Source organism: Notothenia rossii (genome assembly GCF_949606895.1).
Source record: "Notothenia rossii genome assembly, chromosome: 4".
Lineage (NCBI taxonomy): Eukaryota > Metazoa > Chordata > Actinopteri > Perciformes > Nototheniidae > Notothenia > Notothenia rossii.
This window is the reverse complement of record NC_136902.1, coordinates 30,658,507-30,681,986: the sequence shown is the minus strand read 5'-3', so window position 1 is coordinate 30,681,986 and position 23,480 is coordinate 30,658,507. Positions and strand designations below refer to the sequence as shown.

Sequence of the window (23,480 nt, the reverse complement as noted above, 5' to 3'; positions counted from 1 at the left end):
TTCTCTGCTTGGTGGAACATGACACATTGCCTTCTGAAGCAATTCTGAGAGTTGTAAATACAAATTCAATCAATAAGAGGTCACTATTTTGGATGAACCCCTGTGATTCACCCTCAAGGAACAGAACGGCTAGTCTGATGTAACAGGCACACCAGCAACACTGTAGCAAACAACAGACTATTGAGTGGTGATTCTGTGGGAAGACACTCCTGTATAACCACCTGCTCCCTTATCACTCACGAAGTGGAAATGAATCCTTTATATGTATTGTTCGGCTTAAGCATACAGGTGGATGCAAAAACTGCGTAGTTTGTGTGTCTTTTGTGTTTAATGTCCAGTATATGAACTGCTGCCTCATTCAGTTTGCATTTGAGCAAAACAAAAAAAAACAGACGGGGGATATTGTCGACAAAAAGAAATGTATCTGTCAATTGAAAAATGTATTACTAGTCTATATGTGTTTGTTTACTGGACTGGAGGTGAGGAGTATTTGCCTTATGTATGTGTTTAGGCGAGGTAGGGGAGGACTGAAAGGAAAGAAGGGAAAATAAAAGAGATCAACATAGAAAGACACAAGAAGGGGTGTCAGAGGGCGTGAATGTGTATTCTACTTGATTTCTTCAGGGCTTCTTCTTCCCCCCTTCCTCCTCCCCCCACCCCCACCTCAAGGCAGAGATTTACATAAAGTGCTAAAAGGGGAGCTGACAGAGCGCAGGGCAGGTGATACTGGGCAACGGACGCTGAGCAAAGAGGACCCAGAGCTCACACTGAACACAGACTCTGAGCACACACCCACACACATATACACACACCTGTGACTCCAGCAGAGTTTGCAGACCAGTACAGAGGAGGACTTTGGAAGAGGCACTATTAGAAACTCCTAATTTCCTGCTGGCCTCTCGGAAGACGGTTGACTTTGACTGCAGCAAAATGCATTTTCGAGTGCAAAAGGAGTGAGCTGAGCTAGAGAGATAAAACAGGGATCATCTGACATCTTCTTCATACAACAGGTAAACTGAACCTTTGCTCTAAGAAAAAAGGACCTTTAAGAAATGTGAGAGGGATGTTCCTAAAAACTCAAGATTGTTAAATTAATCTTAAATAATAAAGGAAATTTCCTTTCCATTTTTTCTCTATTTAATGAGAAAATGCAAGTGCAGGTGCATCATGATGTGATCTAACTGAAGCCCAGTAGCAGCTGCAACGTTCATAATGACATTTACTAAGTATTTTTTCTGTATATTCAGTAAGGATTATCAAGTATCTGTATGCCGTTTCCTGCATTGTCTGTGGTGTTTACATGTGCTATCTGTACATGCTGCAGGTCTTTTTTTGCATGAGCAAACAGCCTCACGTTCAGTTGAACTGTCTGCAGCAGTCCACCCACTCCACCCCCACTTTAAACGGCAGATAGATCAGGTTTCATTTACCATTCAAACTGAGAACAGGTAGGGCAGCATTGTGGATGACGGTTGAGCTGAAGATACACATTGCTAAGCCAGACACAAAGGGGCTGAAAAAAAGAAAACAACAGCATTTTACATGAAGCTTGAATAGAAGGCTTCAGTTTGAATTATGTCTCGTCATAAACAAGCAGTGATGTGTCTACAAATGGGTCACTGGGACAGAGAAAAAGATGGGCCACTGATAGCAAGGAAGCTGTAAACCTAATCACAAAACCAAACACTGTACAAAGACAGTAAAGGGAACCTCACATGTTTCTAGTTAGTTTATATGGGTTAAGTAAGGACTTAGTTAATAGTTGACTCTGGTGTAGGCTACACTGCAGGGGCCTTTAGTTTGACCTCTAAGACCTTTGGATTACTTTCCCCCCATTTGGACTCTGGACAGTTAAAACAAAAATGTTGCTTTTTCTAATAACGGTTTGGTGTTGTTCAGTATGTAACTTTAGCAAAACAGAATCAAGACAGGCTTCATATTCTTTCTGGATAAAAGTAAATGCTAAGAAATACAGCAGCACAAGTTTAAAAACAACTGTCAAGTCAAGGAACTGATTCAAACTCATGTTTGCTAACCTGGGCTAACGTTAGCTACTTCAAGCTAATGGTTATATAAAAGACCAAGTAAAGCTGTGGCAGCGTATTGCTTTGAGCGAGGTGTGTTAAATATTTCCCGCCAGGTTTAAATAGATTTGTGTTTGGTCAGTGTGTGCCCAATTGTGTGTGTGTGTGTGTGTGTGTGTGTGTGTGTGTGTGTGTGTGTGTGTGTGTGTGTGTGTGTGTATCTGTCTTTTTGTCCGCAGCTAATCTTTAATAATATTGGAACCATCAGTTAATATGTGTTGTGCTCTATATGAATGTATGCTCAAGGCCTTTTCGTGGTTGTGGTGATTAACATTTTTTTATACACTATTTTATTTGGCTGCCTTAGTAGCAAAAAAGGACAATTCCGTAATTTGGCTAAGCTAAAAACAAACCTTGCCTAGCCTGTTGCAGACCACATTTTTCCCTTTGTCGCAACTCAAATACTGACATTCATGAAAAAGTATGGTTTCTTGTTGAACCGGAGTATCAGAAAATGAACTGCTAACAAGGCATAGTCATTTTGACTGTAGGAAACCTGGAGGTACAACTCAATTCAATATCATTAAACTATTTTCTGTCAGAGGGAGATGCAAATGGGAGAGTCTACTGAGTATATTTTTCTAGTTGCTCATGAATTCAATCTATAAAACAAAGAATACGTTTTTTTTCTCCAAAACTTACTGTATACTCTCACCTAAAGTATCTCAAACTGCATTTATGTACACAAAAAGGGACTCTTCACTACTACTAGAAGCCTCAGAACCAGGGGCGCCGCCAGGGATTTTGGGCCCCATGAAAAGGTAATCACATTGGTTACTTAAAATTTGTTTGGGCCCCTGTCATTCACGGGCCCTTAGAATCGTCCTAACTTTTCACCCCCTTACGGCGCCCCTGCTCAGAACTGCCAAGTCGTGATTTCTGAAAATGAAGGAAAATAATTCATCAATGTAGGGACAAAATGTAACAAATAATCAGCTGGATAGTCGCAACTACCTTCCACATCTTTATATCTAACAACCAGGTCTGTCCCTCCCTACAGCCAGATCACGCAGACTGCGTGGGGCCTCACCTTGCGGAGGGGGCTCCATCTTGCGGAGGGAGCCTCAGCTGAGCCGTAAATGCGGCGCACCTATGCGCTTATGCGGTGCAATTAGTGTGGGCGCGGCACGGTTTTGCCGCTGCGAGGCTTTGGACGTAATGGTCGCTGTTACATTAGCATCGCTAACACTCAGAGCTAACCTGTACTGGAGAGAGCATGTGTGTGAAGAACCAGGAAATAAAAAGGAACTCACCTTGTGGTATAACCGACAAGAGAGAAAGCCTTTGAGCTCCATAGAGTGGCGAAGTCACGCCCATCTACGCCCGTCCATGGGACCTTATTTCGGAAAAATTATGTATTGAAGTCAATGGAGAGAGAAAATGTATCTTTCGATCCCGTTTGAATTGTGCCATGAATTACACATATGATGTTTGGCAATCTTAAAAAATAATTTCCACGTCAAAAAAGTCAGTTTCTCGTAAAACTGTTGAAATATAAGACTATGAAAAATACGCAACTAGAAAGACTACAAATCCCAGTGTGGCGTAAGTGATGTCATAACCGATGTCACAATTATTTTCCTCCACTAAATAAGAGATAGCTAAAATAAGATAACTTTAACAAGAGGCCTGTGTGCTTAGTACCAGGTTGTTATCATACCAGTAATGGGTTCGTTCTTTCGCTTCCCGTCTGATGAAAGTACCACGAGCGGCTGGATCAAGTTAGCTACCTAGCTAGTAGCAAGCACGTTAGTTAGCATTACGGCCTTAGCCTTGTCCTTTTTATTAGCCTTAACATGAAGTAACATTAAGTAACCCAAAATGTCATATTTCGTGAACCCTTTGAAGAGTAGGCCTACACCATTTAAGCCCGGGGGAGAAATGCTAACGCTAACACTACATTAGCATCGGCGATCTTTTCTACTTCATGCTATCTGCACAAATGGTTGACATTAAACATTAAAAAGATCAGGCAGTTCAGAGAGAATCAAATGAAGGCAGGCTGGCAAGCAGCTTTGCATGACATTCTTTTGGACGTGTTTCATTGTGGTGATAGCGAGGGTAGTCAATCCCTTGTTTTGCAAGGCAGTAGTGACGGCCATCTTGGTGACGTGTGTTGTTTTGCGAGACCAGAGATGTAGTTCATTGAGCGTTTCACACAAAAAAATGTGTTACTTCACAGTTTTACGAAGATTATCTTTTAAATTGACAAACATCATATGTGTAATTCTTGGCACAATTCAAACGTGATCGAAAGAAAATCTTTCTCTCTCCATTGACTTCAATACATAATTTTTCCGAAATAAGGTCCCATGGAAGTCCACCGGAAGGGGAGGGATTTTGCCACTCTATACTGTTTCAGAAATAATTCTTGATAATCCATGATATGGCGTTTCATTGCAGCAGTATCTGCCGGTAGAATTTCCCGCATGAGCAGGCATAAGCTCCGCCCCTCTTTTTTTAATCAAATTTTTTTTTTAAGCTTTATACCCAAAATCTGCATTTTTGAAACAGTAAGTGAAATAGAGGGATATGAGGCATGGCTAGAATGGGTGATCTGTTTGGTATTTTGAGCAAAACACTTCGTAGACATGTTTTTTATATATCTGAGACCTATGCTATTGCCTAAAAATAGCATGATAGGTGACCTTTAAGACCTCACACAGAGTTTAAATCAAAAACACAAAGCTCACCAGAATTCAGGGATTCATTCGACTTGAGCCTTCAGGATTGAACAATTCTGTGGAAATGTATTCAGTAAAATATATATATATACATATTAGGTAGTTAGAGCCTGGTGTTGTGTTGAGGAATTTAGGTGTCATTAGGAGTACAGCAAAGTACAGCCTGAGGCCGTGTTCACAATGGGTTTCACCTCAACGGCTTTTGACAATGCGAGGCTGTGTTGTTGTAAGCTGCTCAGTTAGTTGCTGTTTATTTAGTGTTCATTATAAAGGTAAGATGGCCTGGGGCTTTGTGAAATGGTCTCCCCTTTTAAAGACCTTGAGCTTGATCTCTGTGATCCGTGAATAATATGAAACATACACTGATTAACCAAATTTGAACCTTTATGGATGTGTGTGAACACCTTGTTGAAATACTAGCTGTTGTATGTCAATTTTAGGAAAATGCACATTGAAAATGCACATTGTCAAAATTGTCAAAATTCAATTCCAGTTTCTATTCAAGCACCTTAGTTTAGCTTTCTGCAATTCAAAGTTTTTCTTATTTTATTTGAATGAGTTAATGAGACTGAACTAGTAATTGTTAAGGTGCCCCAAAGCAGCTTCATTTCAATATGAGGAACTATGTAAATATTTGAAATGCTGGAAGGTTTTAGTAAAGGTTTTAGCTGCACTCTCACTGGACGGCGGCCGTTTGTCTTCTTAGTATTGGATTAGATAGGGTTAAAAAAAAAAAATACATTTGATCTGTATACACTTTTGTACAGGAGCCTTCAGAAAGTGACCACAACCAATAACAGAATTTGAGTTAGAGCAATAGGGAAATGTAGTCTTGAACAGTGATTAAGGGGGACTTTAAATGGATAAGACAGGTGTAATTATAAAAATCTGTCCTCATCCTACTAAAGCATGTTGAATTCAGCAGAGACGAAAAGAGAGAGTTGGCAGAGCAGGAATTTCAAGGGTGGGGAGAGATTAGATGCAGAACAAGCAGGGACTTTGTGTAGATGGGAGTGCTGAGACAGGGCTAGCCCTGTGGGCACAGAGAGGAGAACACCTGTGCTCTAAAGGACTATCCATCTTCCCTAAAACACACGCACACACACACAGTATTTTTTATCTTAAATCTGGAAGAATAAGACAAGGAAACCATACTCAAAATTAATCAATAATTTGGTTTACATGTGGTTAATACCCAGATTTCTCAACACCAATCTTGTGACCTACAGTGTCCTACAGTGTCTCAACACCTGGTCAAGGAATTCATATTTAAAAATGTCAACTGTGCCGTCTGATATACAGATTAAGACACTCATGGTCAAAAAGTCACATTAACAAAGCAACCTGTGTTTTTCCCTGAACAATCTTTCATCAGCTGCTCGATGCAAGGAGGGCCCAAGGACCCTGTGTACCAGCTGGTGTACTTCTGCACGCTACCCTGGCTACCATATTCAGTTATTTGGGATACTTGTAAACAGCACAGCGGTCATTTGGCTAAAGGCTGTCATTAACTCCCAATTTAGTGGTACGGTAGACTAACAGTATTCTAGCCCCATGAGAGAGTACATGAATATAAATGTGGCGGTTGATTAGATGTTCATATTTAGAAGTTTTCCAAAAACGTTTCTGTGTTATTTTTCTAAAAAAGTGCTACCGAAAACAAAAACAAACGAAGACCTTCAAATCTATAAGAGCACTGATGTCTAATCGCCTTTAAATGTAATAAGATTGTCCTTGGCACATGCTATACAGTATATTTTAACCAAGTTATACAAATCAGGCCAGGCATTTTTCAGTAATCCTACTAACAAACAGAAAAACAAACAGAGCAAACCATAAGTTGTATAGATCCTGTGCATGTGTTTATTTGTACTGTACATACTGTAAATGTACCAACAGAGTGAAAAACTGAATCTCCCCTTTAAAAAGTGTCTTCTTCTACCTAGGCCTATAAGGTTTCTCCAGCGGGGTGCTAAAGGGTTAAATGCTAACAGAAGCATCAAACGTCAATCGTTTAAAATAGCTAGCAAATATATATATACTATATTATTGGAAATTTGTGAAAGATGAAACATTTACCAGTCAACGTTACACCGGTCAACACTAAAATACCAAATCTGTACTGACCAATACTTGGTCAGAGTTTTACAATTTCAATCATTCATTCTGGAATAAAGGGTCCGGGATATGGCTAGCCTTAGCATTTCCTGTTCAGGTCTCATGATTGGAAAATCTTTTATTGTGTTCTATAAATAACTAAGTGTTATATACACAATAACACAGTGTGTGTGTGTGTGTGTGTGTGTGTGTGTGTGTGTGTGTGTGTGTGTGTGTGTGTGCCCCTTCATATTTATGGGATGGACATTGACCTTCCCGTTCCTTTGTTGCCATTTCACTGACTCATTTAATTGGACTGTTGCTTCAGTTCCTCAATATCACACACACACATTCATCCCACTTGGCATCACACCTGTGAGGGAAATACTCATTGACAGACTAAAACCTTATTAGCTCATCTAAGTGTTAGTAACTGTATGAGGTTCAAATGGGCTTTATAACATGTGCAAGGATGTACTACCGGTAAATCTTGTTTACATGTTGGGATTATGTTGCAGTTTTTATGATAGAAGCAGCAAGATACCTTCGATATGAAAACTAACCTGTACATGTGGTGTGTTTTCTTTTCAGATAATTCTGAAGTTAAGAACAGATCAAGAAAAAGTAAGAAAGAGCTGACAAGTCCAGAGGGGACTCGACAAAAGAGGGTTAAATATTCCTGAAGATGGAACCGCAGATTTGGCAAATGCAGGTCGCCCCTCAAATCTCTCCTGGAGAGCTGAAAAAGAAGGTGTCAATCATGAGCCAGCCGGAGTGCTCCATCTGCTACAACACCTACGACAATGTATTCAAAACACCCAAGCAGCTGGACTGCACCCACACATTCTGCCTGGAGTGCCTCTCCCGCCTCATGGCCATCTCGCTGAGTGACCAGGAGGATTCCGGCGGCAGCCCCCGCCTCTTATGCCCCTTCTGCCGCCACCCCACAATGCTGCCTGAGCAGGGCCCCCCCGCCCTCACCACCAGCCGAGAGGTCCTCTGCAAACTGCCCAGCCACCAGCAGCAGGAGGAGCCGGTGTGGCTGGAGGGGGAGAAGCTGTGCTACAAAAGCTCCAAGCAAGACCCCAGCTTGGGCTCCTCTGAAAGCCCCTCGTCCTTCTGCATCTGCATTGACATTGGGGCCAGCAAGGTGATAGACGCTCCGATCCAGACGGGGCCCCGGACTCCTGGGCTGCTGGCCCGGCTGGCGGACTGGAAGAGGCTGGTGCTCTTCATGGTGCTCATCGTGCTGCTCATCGTGGTTGTGTTATGGCCCCTGCAGTGTGTGTTCAGCACTGGGAATATGCGCTGTATGCGGGATCACGTCATCCTGAACCCCACTACCACAACGACCAGCACCCTCAGCACCTTCACCAAAAGACACAGTCTGACACAGTGAACTTTAGACTGACTGGACTTCAATATAAACACACATTATATTGTATATGACAAATTTCACCAAATTGCTCTTTTGCCACAGATGTTAAAGCCACTTTTTGTGGCCTATTTAGATGTCGGACTTTAGCATCCCCTAGTGTTTGGTTTCAAAATGGGTGAGATGAAAGGGTTGAAAGAAACATAGACTGAACTAATTTTCACTTTTTCTGTTATTGTGTCATGTTCCATTAGCTTGATTTGAATTAAAAAATATGTTATCCTTAACAACTGTCATTACATGTGAATTTAGGCTTTGAAACTCAGTGGTGCAAGTTGACCTCTGACAGGCACTTTGGTTCGAATTGTGTTCAGTGACACAGACATTGATAGAATCCACATTTACAGAGCGTACTACCAGATGACAGAGCACGCGTGGGTTGATATGTGCATACAAACAGGTATTTCCAAATGAAAAAGTTACATTATTTTGAACTTTGATTTGTAAATATATGGAGTTTACCGTAAGGGTTAGTAAGGTCAAAAAACAGGAAATGAATGTAAGCCCAATGTGACAACATCAACTTTTTAAAGTGTGCCTTTCGTCATGGCCTTGTTTACAGAAGATAATAAAAAGGGAGACTTTAGCTTGAATCATGTTTCTAGGAAACTTTGGTGCCTCATTATTTAGATTAGGATCATTTCGTGACATTTGGCACTTTGTTAGGTAGTGGTTTAATCTGTATGAAAGCAGGTGTCTCAAATTCCCCTTTAAGTAGCACACAGCTCCAGACGGGCTTAAACGCAAATAGAAAATAGTTGCCATTTCCCAGAGCGCTGTTTATTATTTCCTCCCTATCTGACCCTTAAACCAAAAACCATAAAAGACAACCCTTCCTTCAGATTGGAAGGAAGGAAGAGCCTTTATTTTTATTCCGGCTTTAGGTGCGTCAGATAAAGGAAAAGTTTGGATTGGGGGGTTTTCCAAATACCTCACTTGTGTGACACATCTATGGTAGGACAATTCACGCTAAATTCTCAGTCATTTAGGTGTGGTCGTAATAAAGTGCTACTTCCCTGAGGAACTTACAGTAAACATGGTTAAACGATACATGCAGATAGATTAGAAAAAGGCTCAGTCATCTCTTCAACATGGATTGTAGAAAATATATCCTAAATCAGAACGACAATAATAACTATTTATGTATAGAACGAGTAAAAAGTTCTTGTTCATTGGCTTTATTTTTCTCTAGGGAATTTACACATTTATAAAAAAGGATAGCCAAATATGAAATGGTCTTTGCATTCCAATGAAGCAGAATTAAACTGTTTCCTTGTTGATAGCATCTACATAAGACACTTTCTTTCAACACTTAATGCGCCTCATGTTAAAATGCTGAAAATAACAGCAGCGCTTACTTGAAACTCATTCTTGTGGTTTCCCCTCTTTCTTTTTTATCAAAAGTTATAAAGCAACATTTCTACAGATCATAAAATAATCGTTCATTACCGTTTAATTTGCATTTTTTCCGGAATGTGTTTCCTGCCTTGCTTTTTTAATATTCATTATTGTTAACTCGTGGTTCACTGGGCTTTATTCTCCATCATCACACGGTTCATGCTCCAGATTCACACAACAGAAATAATGTAATATCCAAGTGAGACTTAACATACTGCCATAATAGATTTTTATTAAACTATATGATAATAAACCATTTTGTTGCCATTTCTGGCAGCTCATTGCATCAGCATTTGTAGCCTATACAGCAAAAAGGCGTCTGGGCAGAGCCAGTGCAAGAATAGGGGGAGAAGGGGGGACAACACGGGAGGTCGCCACTACTCACTTCAGGCATACTGCCACCAACAGAAACAAGGAATCAAAACAAAAAGACATCATGTTCAAGTAAAAGTAAGAGGACGAGCAGAAAGAAAATACCGTGACTACTGCATACCTCCATGTATGCTGGTTCAACTCAAATGTACTCATCAAAGGTGAAATGACACCAGAAATAATAACAATTCAGACACATTACAAAATGCAAGAGTGGATAAAACAATCAATTACAAATACCATTTGAAATTAAACAAGAAAAAAACGAAAACTGAAAAGTCTAGTGCACTACCAAAAATACTCCCACACCCGACAGACATCCACACACACAGGCCAAAGATTTAGCAGTTTCACACTTTCAAGTATTGATGCTTCACCATATAATTAGAAAACAAGTTTGACCCATAGAGGCAAAGTGAAATACAATAAAAATCTAAATGATCCACAGCGCAAGATGGTTCAGAAACACAGACACAAACCCATGAAATTTATTCACCGGACATACAGTAGATCACAGTTCAGAAGAAAAAGGACAACAACGAAAAAAACGGAAGAATACAAACATCTTCATTGTCCAAATCTACCGAAGTACATTGAGTGGTGCAGCATATTTCAGACAGACGTTGGCCTTCACTGACAGGGCATCAATGCCACACATTAATAAAACATAGCTTTTATTCACATAAGGAATCAACCATTAGAATACACTTGCAGCAATTTATGGCGGGAAAACTCTCAACGCTGAGGGAAAAGAAGGACAGCAGTTTCAGCTGAAACTTTAATAAAATTATTATTTTAAAAACAGAACTCACACAGAGTGGCTGCTGCAGCTTACACTGTGCCTTTATTTAAATATCCCGCACATGTCAACAGTATCAAATTACAGTTTATTACAGTGCAATGACTGACTTCTACTACTTCAGTTATTTTTTTGATTATGCATTGTATTTTAAATAATTTATTTTAAATATATTTATGAGCCACAGCAGCAGAAACTGGCAAATGAATGAAGAAAAGCGAGTGTCCTTGACCTGGTTAGCTAACATCTCTGCTGGTGAGGAAGAGGAATGGTCTGAGGGCTCATTGATTGATTATTTCTTTTTTTCAGAAAAAGGTGGAACACATTGTTTAGTTTTTATTTGTTGGACTTTAGGATGATCAAGTGGTTCTTTTTTAAATACGTTGGGTCAGATTTCAATGCTTCTGCACTTCTTTTTGATCAGGATATTTTGGTGCTGATCCTGGAGCTATAAATAGATAACAATCTGGCAGACGGTGCCGAGGGCTCAGCGCTCCGCAGCACCACCGTCTTCGTTATCGCATCACTGACGTGGGCTTACTCGCCCCGCTATCATCAAGCCTGGATTATGTCCATCTTCCAAATTACTTTTCGGAGACAAATCTATTCTTCAATCTCAGGCAGATGGCCATCCGGCCCGCGTCATAATCGCCCCGTTTTCCCTCGTCTCCTTGTGACCATCTCCTCCGACAGATGTTGAACTGCATCAGACCCGCTGATTTACGAGGGCAGCCAGTCAAAAACTGAGCTGAGAGACGGCCATTCAGGAATCCTCTCCACCTGTTTCCTGTCAAATGTGGACCACTATTACAATCTATCGATAAATCATCTTACAATCTGTGGATGCTGCTCAGACGACCATGCCCAAACGTGATCTCTTCCACCTTAATGATTCTTTATAAAATTATGAATTTGAAGAATCTCCTATGTTACACAAATGCTAAGAATGATTGAAATAATGAAAATATGGTGATTTGAAGGACAGACATTTTCATGATTGAGTTTATACTCAAAGTGGGATCAGCTGTAGGCCATCCAATGACAGATAGGGCTGATGTATTTGTTCAAATAATGACCTCAAATTCTCACAGAGCACAGAACAGCTGATTTGCATATGCAGAAGATCATATGCCGTACAAACAAACAAATACCTTTTTTTTTAAAGCTGAAATGATCATGATAAAACCTTTTGGAGGAAAGGGCTTGTTTGCCCTTCACCTGTGCCTCAGGGTCCTTCAGCAGGCTACGTAACAGTCCCTGCGATCACTCAGCGGCCACATTAATAACCGCCACAACTGGAGAGACAGAATGCCTCAAAACAGTCTCAGGCTCAGGCTAAAAGACGGAGAAAGAGGAATAGCGAAGGTGAATTCTGGCAAGGCGCAGACAAACAGCTTAGCTTTGACCTCTTCTCAGGTCCCGTACAGTTCTGTTCTATTCAGGCCGGAGAACACTCCTAATTTTCCTTCATCCAGAGCAAAAACAACTTTGATTTCCAGAATTTGGAAAAGTGGTAAAAGTTGAGGGGGAACAGCACGATTTAGAGGGATTACAGACACATCCTGAGTCAAGGCACTTACGCTGAGAAAGAAAGGAAGTGGGGGGAGAAAGGGGGGAGAGTCCTGAGCGAGAGTATTATGCTGTGGAGTCATCCTCTCTAAGGAGGGTAAGCTTTGACTCGGTCCAGCAGGAGAAAGGGGGTCGGCTCGCAGCATGCAGCCCAGGCAGGGTGCACTGATGCTGGGTGTAGTCAGAGACTCACTCCCTCATCCCCCAGAGGGATTCAGGAGCTGATGAAGCGACACCTCCACTGAAACTGAAGCAAACACAAACAGACAGGAAGACAAGTGGAGTTAACGGCTGGTGTCACTTTGAATCATGAACATCAGGACAGGATGTAAATCAGGATATGGAGCTCAAAGCAGCATTTATATAGCATGATCATCGGCCCCCCATCCCGTACCAAAACCATCCAGAATTTAAACTTCACCATTGAAAGCCACACTCTATCCCCCCCCCCCCCCCTCACATCCGCAACCTCGGAGTCATCTTCGACAGTCAGCTCAAATTCAATCACCACATAAATCACATTACCAGGACCGCCTTTTTCCACCTCAAAAACATTGCCCGTCTCCGCTCATCCCTCTCCTCCTCTGCTGCTGAAACCCTGATTCATGCATTCATCACATCACGACTCAACAACTGCAATAGCATCCTCTATGGCAGGGGTTCCCAAAGTGGGGGTCGCCAGATGATTACAAATTAAAAAATGATAATTAAATTAAAAAAACGTCTATCCATCTTTGTTTAATTATTATTAATAACAACGTGCGTGTGCATAGACATTTTGCAGGGGCGGCTGGCCATCTGTAGAATTTCCACGCAGCGAGGCGCCTACCATTGACAAATCACTAGCAACCCCCCGCCCCCACCCCGCGCGGGCTGAAACGTTTGGGAACCCTCGATCTACGGCATACCATCCAACCATCCATCCATCCATCCATCCATCCATCCATCCATCCATCCATCCATCCATCCATCCATCCATCCATCTTCTTCCGCTTATCCGTGGTCGGGTCGCGGAGGTAGCAATTCAAGCAGAGAGCCCCAAACTTTCTTTTCCCTGGCCACATCAACCAGCTCTGAGTGGGGGATCCCAAGGCGCTCCCAGGCCAGCGAAGAGATATAATCCCTCCACCTGGTCCTAGGTCTACCCCTTGGTCTCTTCCCAGCTGGACGTGCCTGGAACACCTCCAGGTGGCATCCTAACTAGGTGCCCGAACTACCTCAACTGGCTCCTTTCGACGCGAAGGAAGAGCGGTTCAACTCTGAGTCCCTCCCGGATGACCGAACTTCTCACCTTATCCCTAAGGGAGACACCAGCCACCCTGCGGAGAAAACCCATCTCGGCCGCTAGTACCCACGATCTCGTTCTTTCGGTCATGACCCATCCTTCATGAGCATAGGTGAGGGTAGGAACAAAAATGGCGCGGTAGACAGAGAGCTTTGCCTTCTGGCTCAGCTCCCTTTTCTTCACAACGGTGCAGTAAAGCGACTGCAGTACCGCTCCCGCTGCTCCGATTCTCCGACCCATCTCACGCTCCATTGTTCCCTCACTCGAGAACAAGACCCCAAATTACTTGAACTCCTTCACTTGGGGTAAGGACTCATTCCCTACTTGGAGTGGACAGTCCATCGGTTTCCTGCTGAGAACCATGGCCTCAGATTTGGAAGTGTTGATCCTCATCCCAGCCGCTTCACACTCGGTTGCAAACCGATCCAGTGAGTGCTGAAGGTCGCAGATCGATGAAGCCATCAGAACCACATCATCTGCAAAAAGCAGTGCTGCAATCCTTAGTCCACCGAACTGCAGACCCCCTCCCCCACGACTACGCCTCGAAATCCGATCCATGTATATTACAAACAGGATTGGTGACAAAGCGCAGCCCTGGCGGAGGCCAACCCTCACCTGAAATGGGTCCGACTTACTGCCGAAGACCCGGACACAGCTCTTGCTTTGGGAGTACAGAGATTGGATGGCCCTGAGTAGAGACCCCCTCACCCCATACTCCCGCAGCGCCTCCAACAGTAACTCCCTGGGAACCCGGTCATACGCCTTCTCCAAGTCTACAAAACACATGTAGACTGGATAAGCGTACTCCCAGGCCCCCTCCAGGATCCTTGCGAGAGTAAAAAGCTGATCCGTCGTTCCACGACCAGGACGGAATTCGCATTGTTCCTCCTCAATCGAGGTTCGACAATCGCCCTGACCCTACTTACGAGTACCTTAGAGTAAAATTTCCCAGGGAGGCTGAGTAGTGTGATGCCTCTGTAATTGGCACACACCCTCTGATCTCCCTTTTTAAATAGGGGAACCACCACCCCGGTCTGCCACTCCTTCGGTACTGTTTCCGACTTCCACGCAACGTTGATGAGTCGTGTCAACCATGACAGTCCCTCAACACCCAGAGCCTTCAGCATTTCCGGGCGGATCTCATCCACCCCCGGGGCTTTACCACTGTGAAGTTGTTTGACGACCTCATTGACCTCCCCCCGGGAGATTGGTGTCGATCCCCCGTCATACTCCAGCTCTGCCTCTAACATAGAGGGCGGAGTTGTCGGGTTCAGGAGTTCCTCAAAGTGCTCCTTCCAACGCCCGAACACTCCATCAGTTGAGGTCAACAACGTCCCATCCTTACTGTACACAGCTTGGATGGTTCCCTGCTTCCCCCTCCTGAGGTGTCGGACAGTTTTCCAGAACAACTTTGGTGCCGCCCGAAAGTCCTTTTCCATGTCTTCTCTGAACTTCTCCCACACCCGCTGCTTCGCCTCGGCCACGGCTGAGGCTGCTGCCCTTCGGGCCTGTCGGTGCCTTGCAACTGCCTTCGGGAGTCTCCCGGGATAACAAATCCCTGAAGGCCTCCTTCTTCAGTCGGACGGCTTCCCTGACCACCGGTGTCCACCAGGAGGTTCGAGGGTTACCACCCCTTGAGGCACCTAGGACCTTGAGACCACAGCTCCCCGACGCGGCTTGGGCAATAGAGGCTTTGAACACCACCACTCTGGTTCAATGTACCCAACCTCCACAGGAATGCCCGAAAAGCTCCGCCGGAGGTGTGAGTTGAAGGCCTCCTGAACTTGGACCTCCTCCAGACGTTCCCAGTTCACCCGAACTACACGTTTGGGCTTACCAGGTCTATCCAGAGGCTTCCCCCGCCACTCGACCCAACTCACCACCAGATGGTGATCAGTTGACAACTCCGCCCCTCTCTTTACCCGAGTGTCCAAAACATACGGCCTCAGGTCCGATGATACGATAACGAAATCGATCATGGACCTTCTGCCTAGGGTGCTCTGGTACCACGTACACTTATGAGCATCCTTAAGTTCGAACATGGTGTTTGTTATGGCCAATCCATGACTAGCACAGAAGTTCAGTAACAAACCACCACTCCGGTTCAGATCAGGGGGGCCGTTCCTCCCAATCACTCCCCTCCAAGTGTCTCCATCATTGCCCACATGTGCGTTGAAGTCTCCCAGCAACATTAAAGAGTCCCCTTCAGGAGCCCCATACAGGACTCTTTCCAGGGTCTCCAAGAAGGCCGTATACTCTAAACTGCTGTTGGGTGCATAAGCACACACACAACAGTCAGAGTTTTCCCCCCCATAACCCGCAGGCGTAGGGAGGCGACCCTCTCGTCCAATGGGGTAAACTCCAACAACAAAGCACCCAACCGGGGACTTGTGAATATCCCCACACCCGCCCGGCGCCTCACACCTTGAGCAACTCCGGAGAAGAATAGAGTCCAACCCCTATCCAGAAGTAAGGATCCAGAGCCGACGCTGTGCGTAGAGGTGAGCCCAACCAGATCCAACTCGTAACGCTCCACCTCCCGCACAAGCTCCGACTCCTTCCCCCCCAGAGAGGTGACGTTCCACGTCCCCAAAGCCAGCTTCTGTCGCCCGGGTCTGGTCCGTCGAGACCCTCTGTCTTCACTGCCACCCTTCTGGCAGCGCACCCGACCCCATCGCTGTTTCCCGTAGGTGGTGGTTCCCGCGGGACGGAGAAGCGGAGGTGTTGCCCACGTTGCCTTTTCGGGCTGTGCCCGGCCGGGCTCCGTGGCAAGCCCGGCCACCAGACGCTCGCCGACGAGTCCTTCTTCTGGGACTGGTTCCAGAAGGGGACCCCGGGCTTCCTCCGGGCCGGGTATCCTCACTTCGTGTGTCGTCTTTCATGAGGTCTTGTGAACCAATCTTATTCTGGCCCCTTGCCATACCATCCAACCTCCTCAATAAACTCCAACATGTCCAGGACTCTACTGCCCGCCTCCTGACCCACACCCGCTCCCGAGACCACCTCAATAACCAGGCCCCCCCCCCCGACCTCACAGACCTGCTGCACCACCACACCCCTTCCCGCTGCCTCCGCTCATTAGAAGCCAACCTCTTATCCATCCCCACCCGCATCAAGCACCGGACCTGGGGGGACAGAGCCTTCTCCGTTGCTGCCCCCTCCCTCTGGAACTCACTCCCACAACTAGTGCTGCGTACCGGTACGCCGAACCGGTACTGGACTTGTAAAAAGTTTCGGTTCAAGTCCGGTTAAAACCGGAACGTCAGGAACCGGTACTTACGTATATTCTCCTTTGTGTTCTAAACCATCTAAAACCTTCCATAGATCAAGAAATTTGCGCTGAGAAAAGACGAAAAACATTGTTTTGGCTTCTGATATGGCGGCCATTACTGAGCTCACGAAGTCTCGCAAAATATCTCAACTGCTCGCGAGATCTGTGTGACGTCAAGGGAAACTGGCTTAGACATAGTGGACACTGACAGCGTGGGATGCTGGTTGCCATATTTGGTAGTGTTGCTAAGCTAACTCCTTTGTATGTATGGTGATATAGTGTCTGCCGAAAGAGCAACACTTCACCCAGACAATGTCAATATGCTGTTGTTCTTGAACAAGAACACATAGACTTGTACTCTTGCATATTGAGTCTTGTATGTACATCACTATGTATGTAGTTGTGTTGTGTAGTTAGTAACACATGTAGAGTTCTAGAAAAGACATGGTGTAGACACAAGTTGGAAGGGGGCACAATAAACCTGACGAGTTTGAATTTGAGTTGATTATGAGTTTATTTTCAATTGATAATTAGCTCACAATAAGTTCACTTTAGTTACTCACACAACTTGACACAAGTCCGGACTTATAAGTCCGGACCTGAACCTGAACCTCTGGACTTGAGTCCGGACCTGAACCTGAATGTGAGTCCAGGTACACAGCACTACCCACAACCCATCAGAAACTGCACATTGACATTCGCGATACAGAGGGCTTCATGGGAACTTTGAGGGGAGCCAGAAGTTGGAGTACCAAGCACTGACTCCAGGTACTCATCTGAGTACCTCACTGAGAAAGTTGTGTGCACCCCTGACTATTGGTTGTTGTTGCCTCACTATGCATGTGCATCTTTATGCATGTGTACCATAGAGGTGTGTATCAGATAAACACACAAACACCCACGGTACGCCAGCGATGGGAGTAAGAGCACCACACGCAGGCTTTAAATGTTTTTATTAATCACAAAGTTAGTGTTATTTTTATTTTGGTTTTTGTTTGTGAAGCACATCAATAACACCCAGGCTTCTATCGGCTAGTGCTCCGACACATTGTACCTTATAGGCTAAGGGCCGGGACATATTTAAGCGGTTGACCAATCAGAGCAGAGCAGGCCAGCTAACCAATCAGAGCAGACTGGGCTCTGGTTTCAGACAGAGGGGGAAAAGAGGTGCTGCAGCACAGGCAGTATGAGACAAATAAAGAGCTTTTTGAACATTAAAGCATGGAGACATGTCACAATAGAGAGACAAAATACAATTATGAATCCTGAAAATGAGCAGATAGGATCCCTTTAAATTCTGCATCATCTAGTTCTTTATTTGTACATTTATTTCCTTATTCCGGCAACTTACTTAAACTAGACAGATTTTGTCAATTGCACACATTTAATGCCATTTTTAATATTTCATTGTTGGAGGATAAGATAAGATAATATGGACCTTTATTAAGGAGCCTGAGAATTAACATTTTACTTGAATGTGCACATGTTGAATAAAACTAGGGATGCACCGAATATTCGGCCACCGAAAATTATCGGCCAAAAATGGTTAAAAAGGCCCTTTCGGCTTTCAGCCGAAAAAATATCACCGAATGTCAGAGAACAGGGTTACGTTGATCATACTCCGCATATTTGTCAGGGTGTTTTGATTTCAAGTGGTGGAGTAATCCCGAAGTGGTGAGTCTTTGCAGTTACACCCCCTCAAGAAATGTCAGCTGAACACGTTTTACAAATCGCAATCCGCGGCTCTTTCTCCGATATTTTGAAATATCTCCAAGCAGCAGACATGTTGGCTGTGAGCCAGCCGCGAGCATGGTCCCGCGCCGTGCTTGTCGCCGCGTTTTGATTACGTCATCACAACAACACGTTAGGTTACCAAACTTATAGGTGCATTTGTTGTTGTTGAAGGCCTGGCTGTTACAGTCTTTATTTACACTATTTTGTTGTAGGCCTACTGGCCTAGATGTCTATGCAGTTTTAAAGCACCTTGGCTTTGTTCTGAACGCACTTTGTTGTAGTTATCCTACAGAGAAAAGAAAATGCACTTGACTTGGAATTAATGTACTGTATGCATTCAAAAGTGCTGAATAAATGTTTTATGGACCCATAATAGTGATTATTATTTAAGTTAAGTTTTGCCATAATCATGTCTTTTTCCATAATCAGGTAGCTGAACAACATTGGTAAAAAATGTATACATTATATATATATATATATATATATTAATATTAATCATTTTCGGCCTTTCGGCATTCGGTTTTCGGCCAACTGTGTCCTATTTTCGGTATCGGTTTCGGCCAAGAATTTCCCATTCGGTGCACCCCTAAATAAAACCTTTGAATCCATATAGAAGCGTCATAGTAATACAATTCTAATACTTTACAGGGAACCTTCAAGTCAACGCTCTATTTTCCAAAAAAGACAACAGCGTTTAAACCCTACAAAACAATTCTACCACATTTACTGTAATGCAGACCTTTTTGCCACAGTGCTACAGTCAAAATGATTTTTCACAGCAATTGAGATGATACTACAGTTGTACACTTTTTCAGGAGAAAAATACCAAAACAAGTTTAATTTCAGAAAAAAGAGGCTGAATATATTTAGCAGTACTCACAGGAAGGCAGACAGAGCGATGCGGATGTCCACAGCGATGGTTTTACCTCCTGGTGTTGCTGCTAAAAGAGGTCTGAGGGCTCTTAAAGTTGATGTTCTCGTACACACTCGACGCATCATCATTTGTCATCCTACAATAACAGACAGCAAAGGAAATTCTCGGATGAACAATTTTGAATGCATTTTCTGCTTAAGCTTTTGTGATTAAATGTTTGGTAGTTGCCACTTCATTGTAATATGTGTTATACTTACACAGAAGAAGAGCGCGAGGATGTCATGTTGGATTTGGACCTAGAGTTGGTCATCTGGGGATATTTGATGTTGGAATATTCCCTCTCCTTCAGCTTATTCCTCTGCAACGTAACAACATGACAAGAGGCAGATAAAAGAAAAACATCTCCAAAAAGAATTGCAATACAAAATGTAGACCAGTGTATTACGGCCAGAGAATATCAATAATTACAGAGCAGACAATCTGTCCAGGGACTACAGAGGAAAAATAGCCTCTTGGCTAACTGGCAAATTTACAGAAATGTTGATGTATGTGCACTGTCCCTGTTGATGAATACATAAATAGAAGGGGGATAATATTTTGAGAGTTTGAAAATGTCATTATTTAGTCACCCTAATTACTTTAAATGGTCCCAACAGGCCACCATATAGCTCAGTTGTTCTGCGCACATGTACTGCAGCAATGTCCCCATGCAGAGGAGCCGGGGACCATCCCCTCTGTCTACCCCCTTCAACTTTGTCAATTGAATAAGGACACTGTTGGCCCAGGAAAAAACATCAACAGTGGGACAGCATTTTGCTGAGGTGTTTACTAAACTGATGTTTACCTCAGTGCTCTAGCTTTCAAACCATACCACACAATATTCTCCTTGGGAACTCAAACACATCTTACGATAATATTTCAAAGCCCTCAATACTGTGTCAAAAAGGGTTATTATATGTTTTCGTGTCCACAGTGTTGTTGATTTCCTGTGTCGTGGAGTACCTGCTCTTCCTCCAGTCTTTTCTGGGCCGTCTCTATGTACTGCTGCACAGCCATGTAGATGAACTTATACTGGGCTTCTGTCTGCACCATGCCCGACCTCTGCTGCCGGACCCTCTGGATGGTCTTAGGGATGTCGATGTCACAATCTAGACCTAGAACGCGATCCGGAAAATTAACAGAGATGAAGGGAAAATATTCAAATGTATAAAAGAAACCCAGTGTGAGTTTTATAAAGTCTCCTACCTTGGCGATTAATAATGTCAATAAGGATGTCCACAACGATAATGGTGCCTGTCCTGCCGATGCCTGCACTGCGGGGACAACAGAGGGAAATCACATTCAGTTACACTTACATTCAATAAGCGTCAATGTCAAGGTGAAGAATAGATGTACCTTCATCTGAGAGCATATTTGATACGACCCAGACAGTTATGAAAAGTGTAACATGAGCATCAAAAGTTTTCTCATCCCGTACATGACAATCGGAGTAACACATCAAAGTCTAAGGTTATAAATTATAGGTTTCATTTGCCAACAGCTATAAACTTCAATGTGTTGTTGTGTCACATATAAAATGCTGTTAGATCTCCTAGAGAACTCAGAACAGCTCAGTGTTATATTCACAATAACACATTCATTTAACAGCAGCCGGCGGATCAGTCAAGTTCATGAGCCAGATGTGTCTGCTTTCAGTCTGTCCGCGTGTTTGTAGCACGCTGGGGGATTGGTAGCATGGAGTACAGGAAAACAGCTTTATCTTTGAAGGAATGACATACATGACATAAATGTTTTCTTTGTGTTTAAGATTAAAAATATAATATACAAAAAAAGCATCTAAAGCGCTTCTTTATTTGATTTGTGATTAGTGATTATTTTCCTTTGCAAGTACAACAGATCAATATAAGTACAACTTGAAGAGTATTATATTAGTAAAATAAATCATCTGCAATAGACAACATGGATATTTTAGTCAAATTATCAGAGTTTTAGTAATATTAATAACCTTGTTAATTAGTTTTGATGGTTCTAAACTGATAAAGGCATAGCAATAGGCAATAAGTAAAGTTTTTACCTTAATTATAGCGCGCCCCAGTGGCCACTTGAAACAATATTTGATTAAATCCTGAATTAATCCATTTGTATTTAGTGATTGAATTGTGTCCACCACAATTTAGCAAAGGTGTCCACCACCATTTAACCATCTCATGAGAAATTGAATCAACATGGCTAAGAAGAACAAAAAGGAAACGAGCGAGTGGTGACCCACAGATCATTTCAGCAATACAGGATATCCCACCCCGCCTCAAAGGAGTTTATACAACATGAGAATTAAGTGATTACTGTTCAGATCAACTTTAACTTTAGTAAATATCAACTCTGGTGGGAGTAAAAACCACAACCTTTAAATCACCTCTCCTTTCTTCAACTAGAAGACTAATGTGCAGACAAAGCCTTTTTTGTTTGTATCTGCTGTAGAGCCATGTGGCTCGATTAACTAACATGTGGCTCGATTACAGTGTCTGAGGGCCAAACTTTTTATTTCACAAAGTAAAACTGGTAGTACCTGCAGTGGACGACGATGGGTCCGGTGTCTGGAATGGTGCTCTGGGTGCGGTTGACTTCCTCCAGGAACCAGAGGACCCCGCCGGGCTCGTTGGGCACGCCGTGGTCCGGCCAGCTCAGGTACTGGTAGTGCCACATGTACCTCAGAGGCTCCTTCTGCATACAACAAGATGATGAGCTGAAGCAGTCAAAACACTTCCCATACCTGTTGCAGTAATATTACAATATTTGTGTTGCAGCAATTCATGGTTGTATTAAATGTAATAGGTATAGAGTGATATCATCATTATATCAGTGTCATTTCGTGGTTAATTTGGAGAAGTTGTCAATGTTTTTTAGAGCAACTTAAAGGTAGGGTAGGTAACTCACTTCAGAAACACTTTTTGTTATATTCCATGCAATGCTCTTAATATCCCGATAGCAATGAATACATTAAATGCTTTGACAAATAATATATACAAATATTTCATCTGTGGAAGCCATGGCACTGTAAAAAGCAAGTCCAATCATCTGCCTCGGCCCGGCTAAAATAACTGGATGGCCTACTTGCCTGTCAGCCTTCCATCTGTGCATAAACTTATCTCGTGCCCTCATTGGTCATGTGCGTGTTCGTGTGTGTTGGAGGAGGGGCTCTGTAAGGAAGTCTGAAGGAATGGGCAGATTTTTTTCGGTTGTGTACTTTCAAATTCTAGCGCACTGGAGCTGGTTTCTCCATTCTTACCTGCCCTACCTTTAAAGCATTGGGTTAATTGGTATTAATTGTTTTACAGGACAGATCGGGAAAGGCATATTTGTTTTATACCACAGAGAAGGAGTTAAGTGGAGGCAGCAGCCATTGTTCTTTGTAATGTTTTAACGGCCAAAACAAAAAAAATAAACTGCCCAACAAAAATTCTTCCCTGGACAATGGACTTTATCCTGCAAACATGTCATTACATTCATAATGTAGGTAATAGGGGAAATAATCAACAATACCCAAGCATGGTTTTCTAAAGTTTAGCTAAAGCTAATATGAAACTTCAACAATACTATTAGATAATTTAAGTTGGTTTTCCCAAAGATTTCCCAACGTTGGTACAAAATTCCATATTTGTGTTGTCTCTGATTTGAGAACTGTAACAGATAGATAAACTGTGGTAGTCACTGGCAGCCTTTGTTGCTGTAAATGTTATAATTAAAGCAGTACTAATGCAGAGGCGTCAATGCTGGAATCAGCTTTTATGAGAATTGTGGAGTATGTGTCTAATTTCTATCATGCTGAGTAACTAATGCTTAGGACGGGTTTAAAGTAAAGGATTACAGAAACCAGAAAC

General features: G+C 43.2%; 2 protein-coding genes across 4 annotated transcripts in view; one reads left to right on the top strand and one right to left on the bottom strand.

Moving 5' to 3' along the window:
- The first annotated feature begins 701 nt into the window (after window positions 1-701).
- Window positions 702-8,893, top strand: rnf223 (ring finger protein 223). The gene is made up of 2 exons (XM_079676408.1): window positions 702-1,010; window positions 7,457-8,893. The coding sequence occupies exon 2, from the start codon at window positions 7,551-7,553 to the stop codon at window positions 8,262-8,264; it is 714 nt and encodes a 237-aa protein (XP_079532534.1). The 5' UTR covers window positions 702-1,010; window positions 7,457-7,550; the 3' UTR covers window positions 8,265-8,893.
- A 1,015-nt stretch (window positions 8,894-9,908) lies between these two features.
- Window positions 9,909-23,480, bottom strand: part of ptpn11b (protein tyrosine phosphatase non-receptor type 11b) — a 48,236-nt gene continuing 34,664 nt past the window's right edge. For 2 of the 3 annotated variants that reach the window (XM_079676405.1, XM_079676406.1), the window contains exons 11-16: window positions 22,169-22,323; window positions 20,848-20,915; window positions 20,605-20,756; window positions 19,860-19,960; window positions 19,609-19,738; window positions 9,909-12,685 (exon numbers count right to left, since the gene is read on the bottom strand). In XM_079676405.1, coding sequence (XP_079532531.1) covers window positions 19,651-19,738; window positions 19,860-19,960; window positions 20,605-20,756; window positions 20,848-20,915; window positions 22,169-22,323 — 564 coding nt within the window. In that variant the 3' untranslated portion in view covers window positions 9,909-12,685; window positions 19,609-19,650. The remainder of the gene's footprint in view (window positions 12,686-19,608; window positions 19,739-19,859; window positions 19,961-20,604; window positions 20,757-20,847; window positions 20,916-22,168; window positions 22,324-23,480) is intronic. The other variant, XM_079676407.1, reaches the window with a different exon arrangement.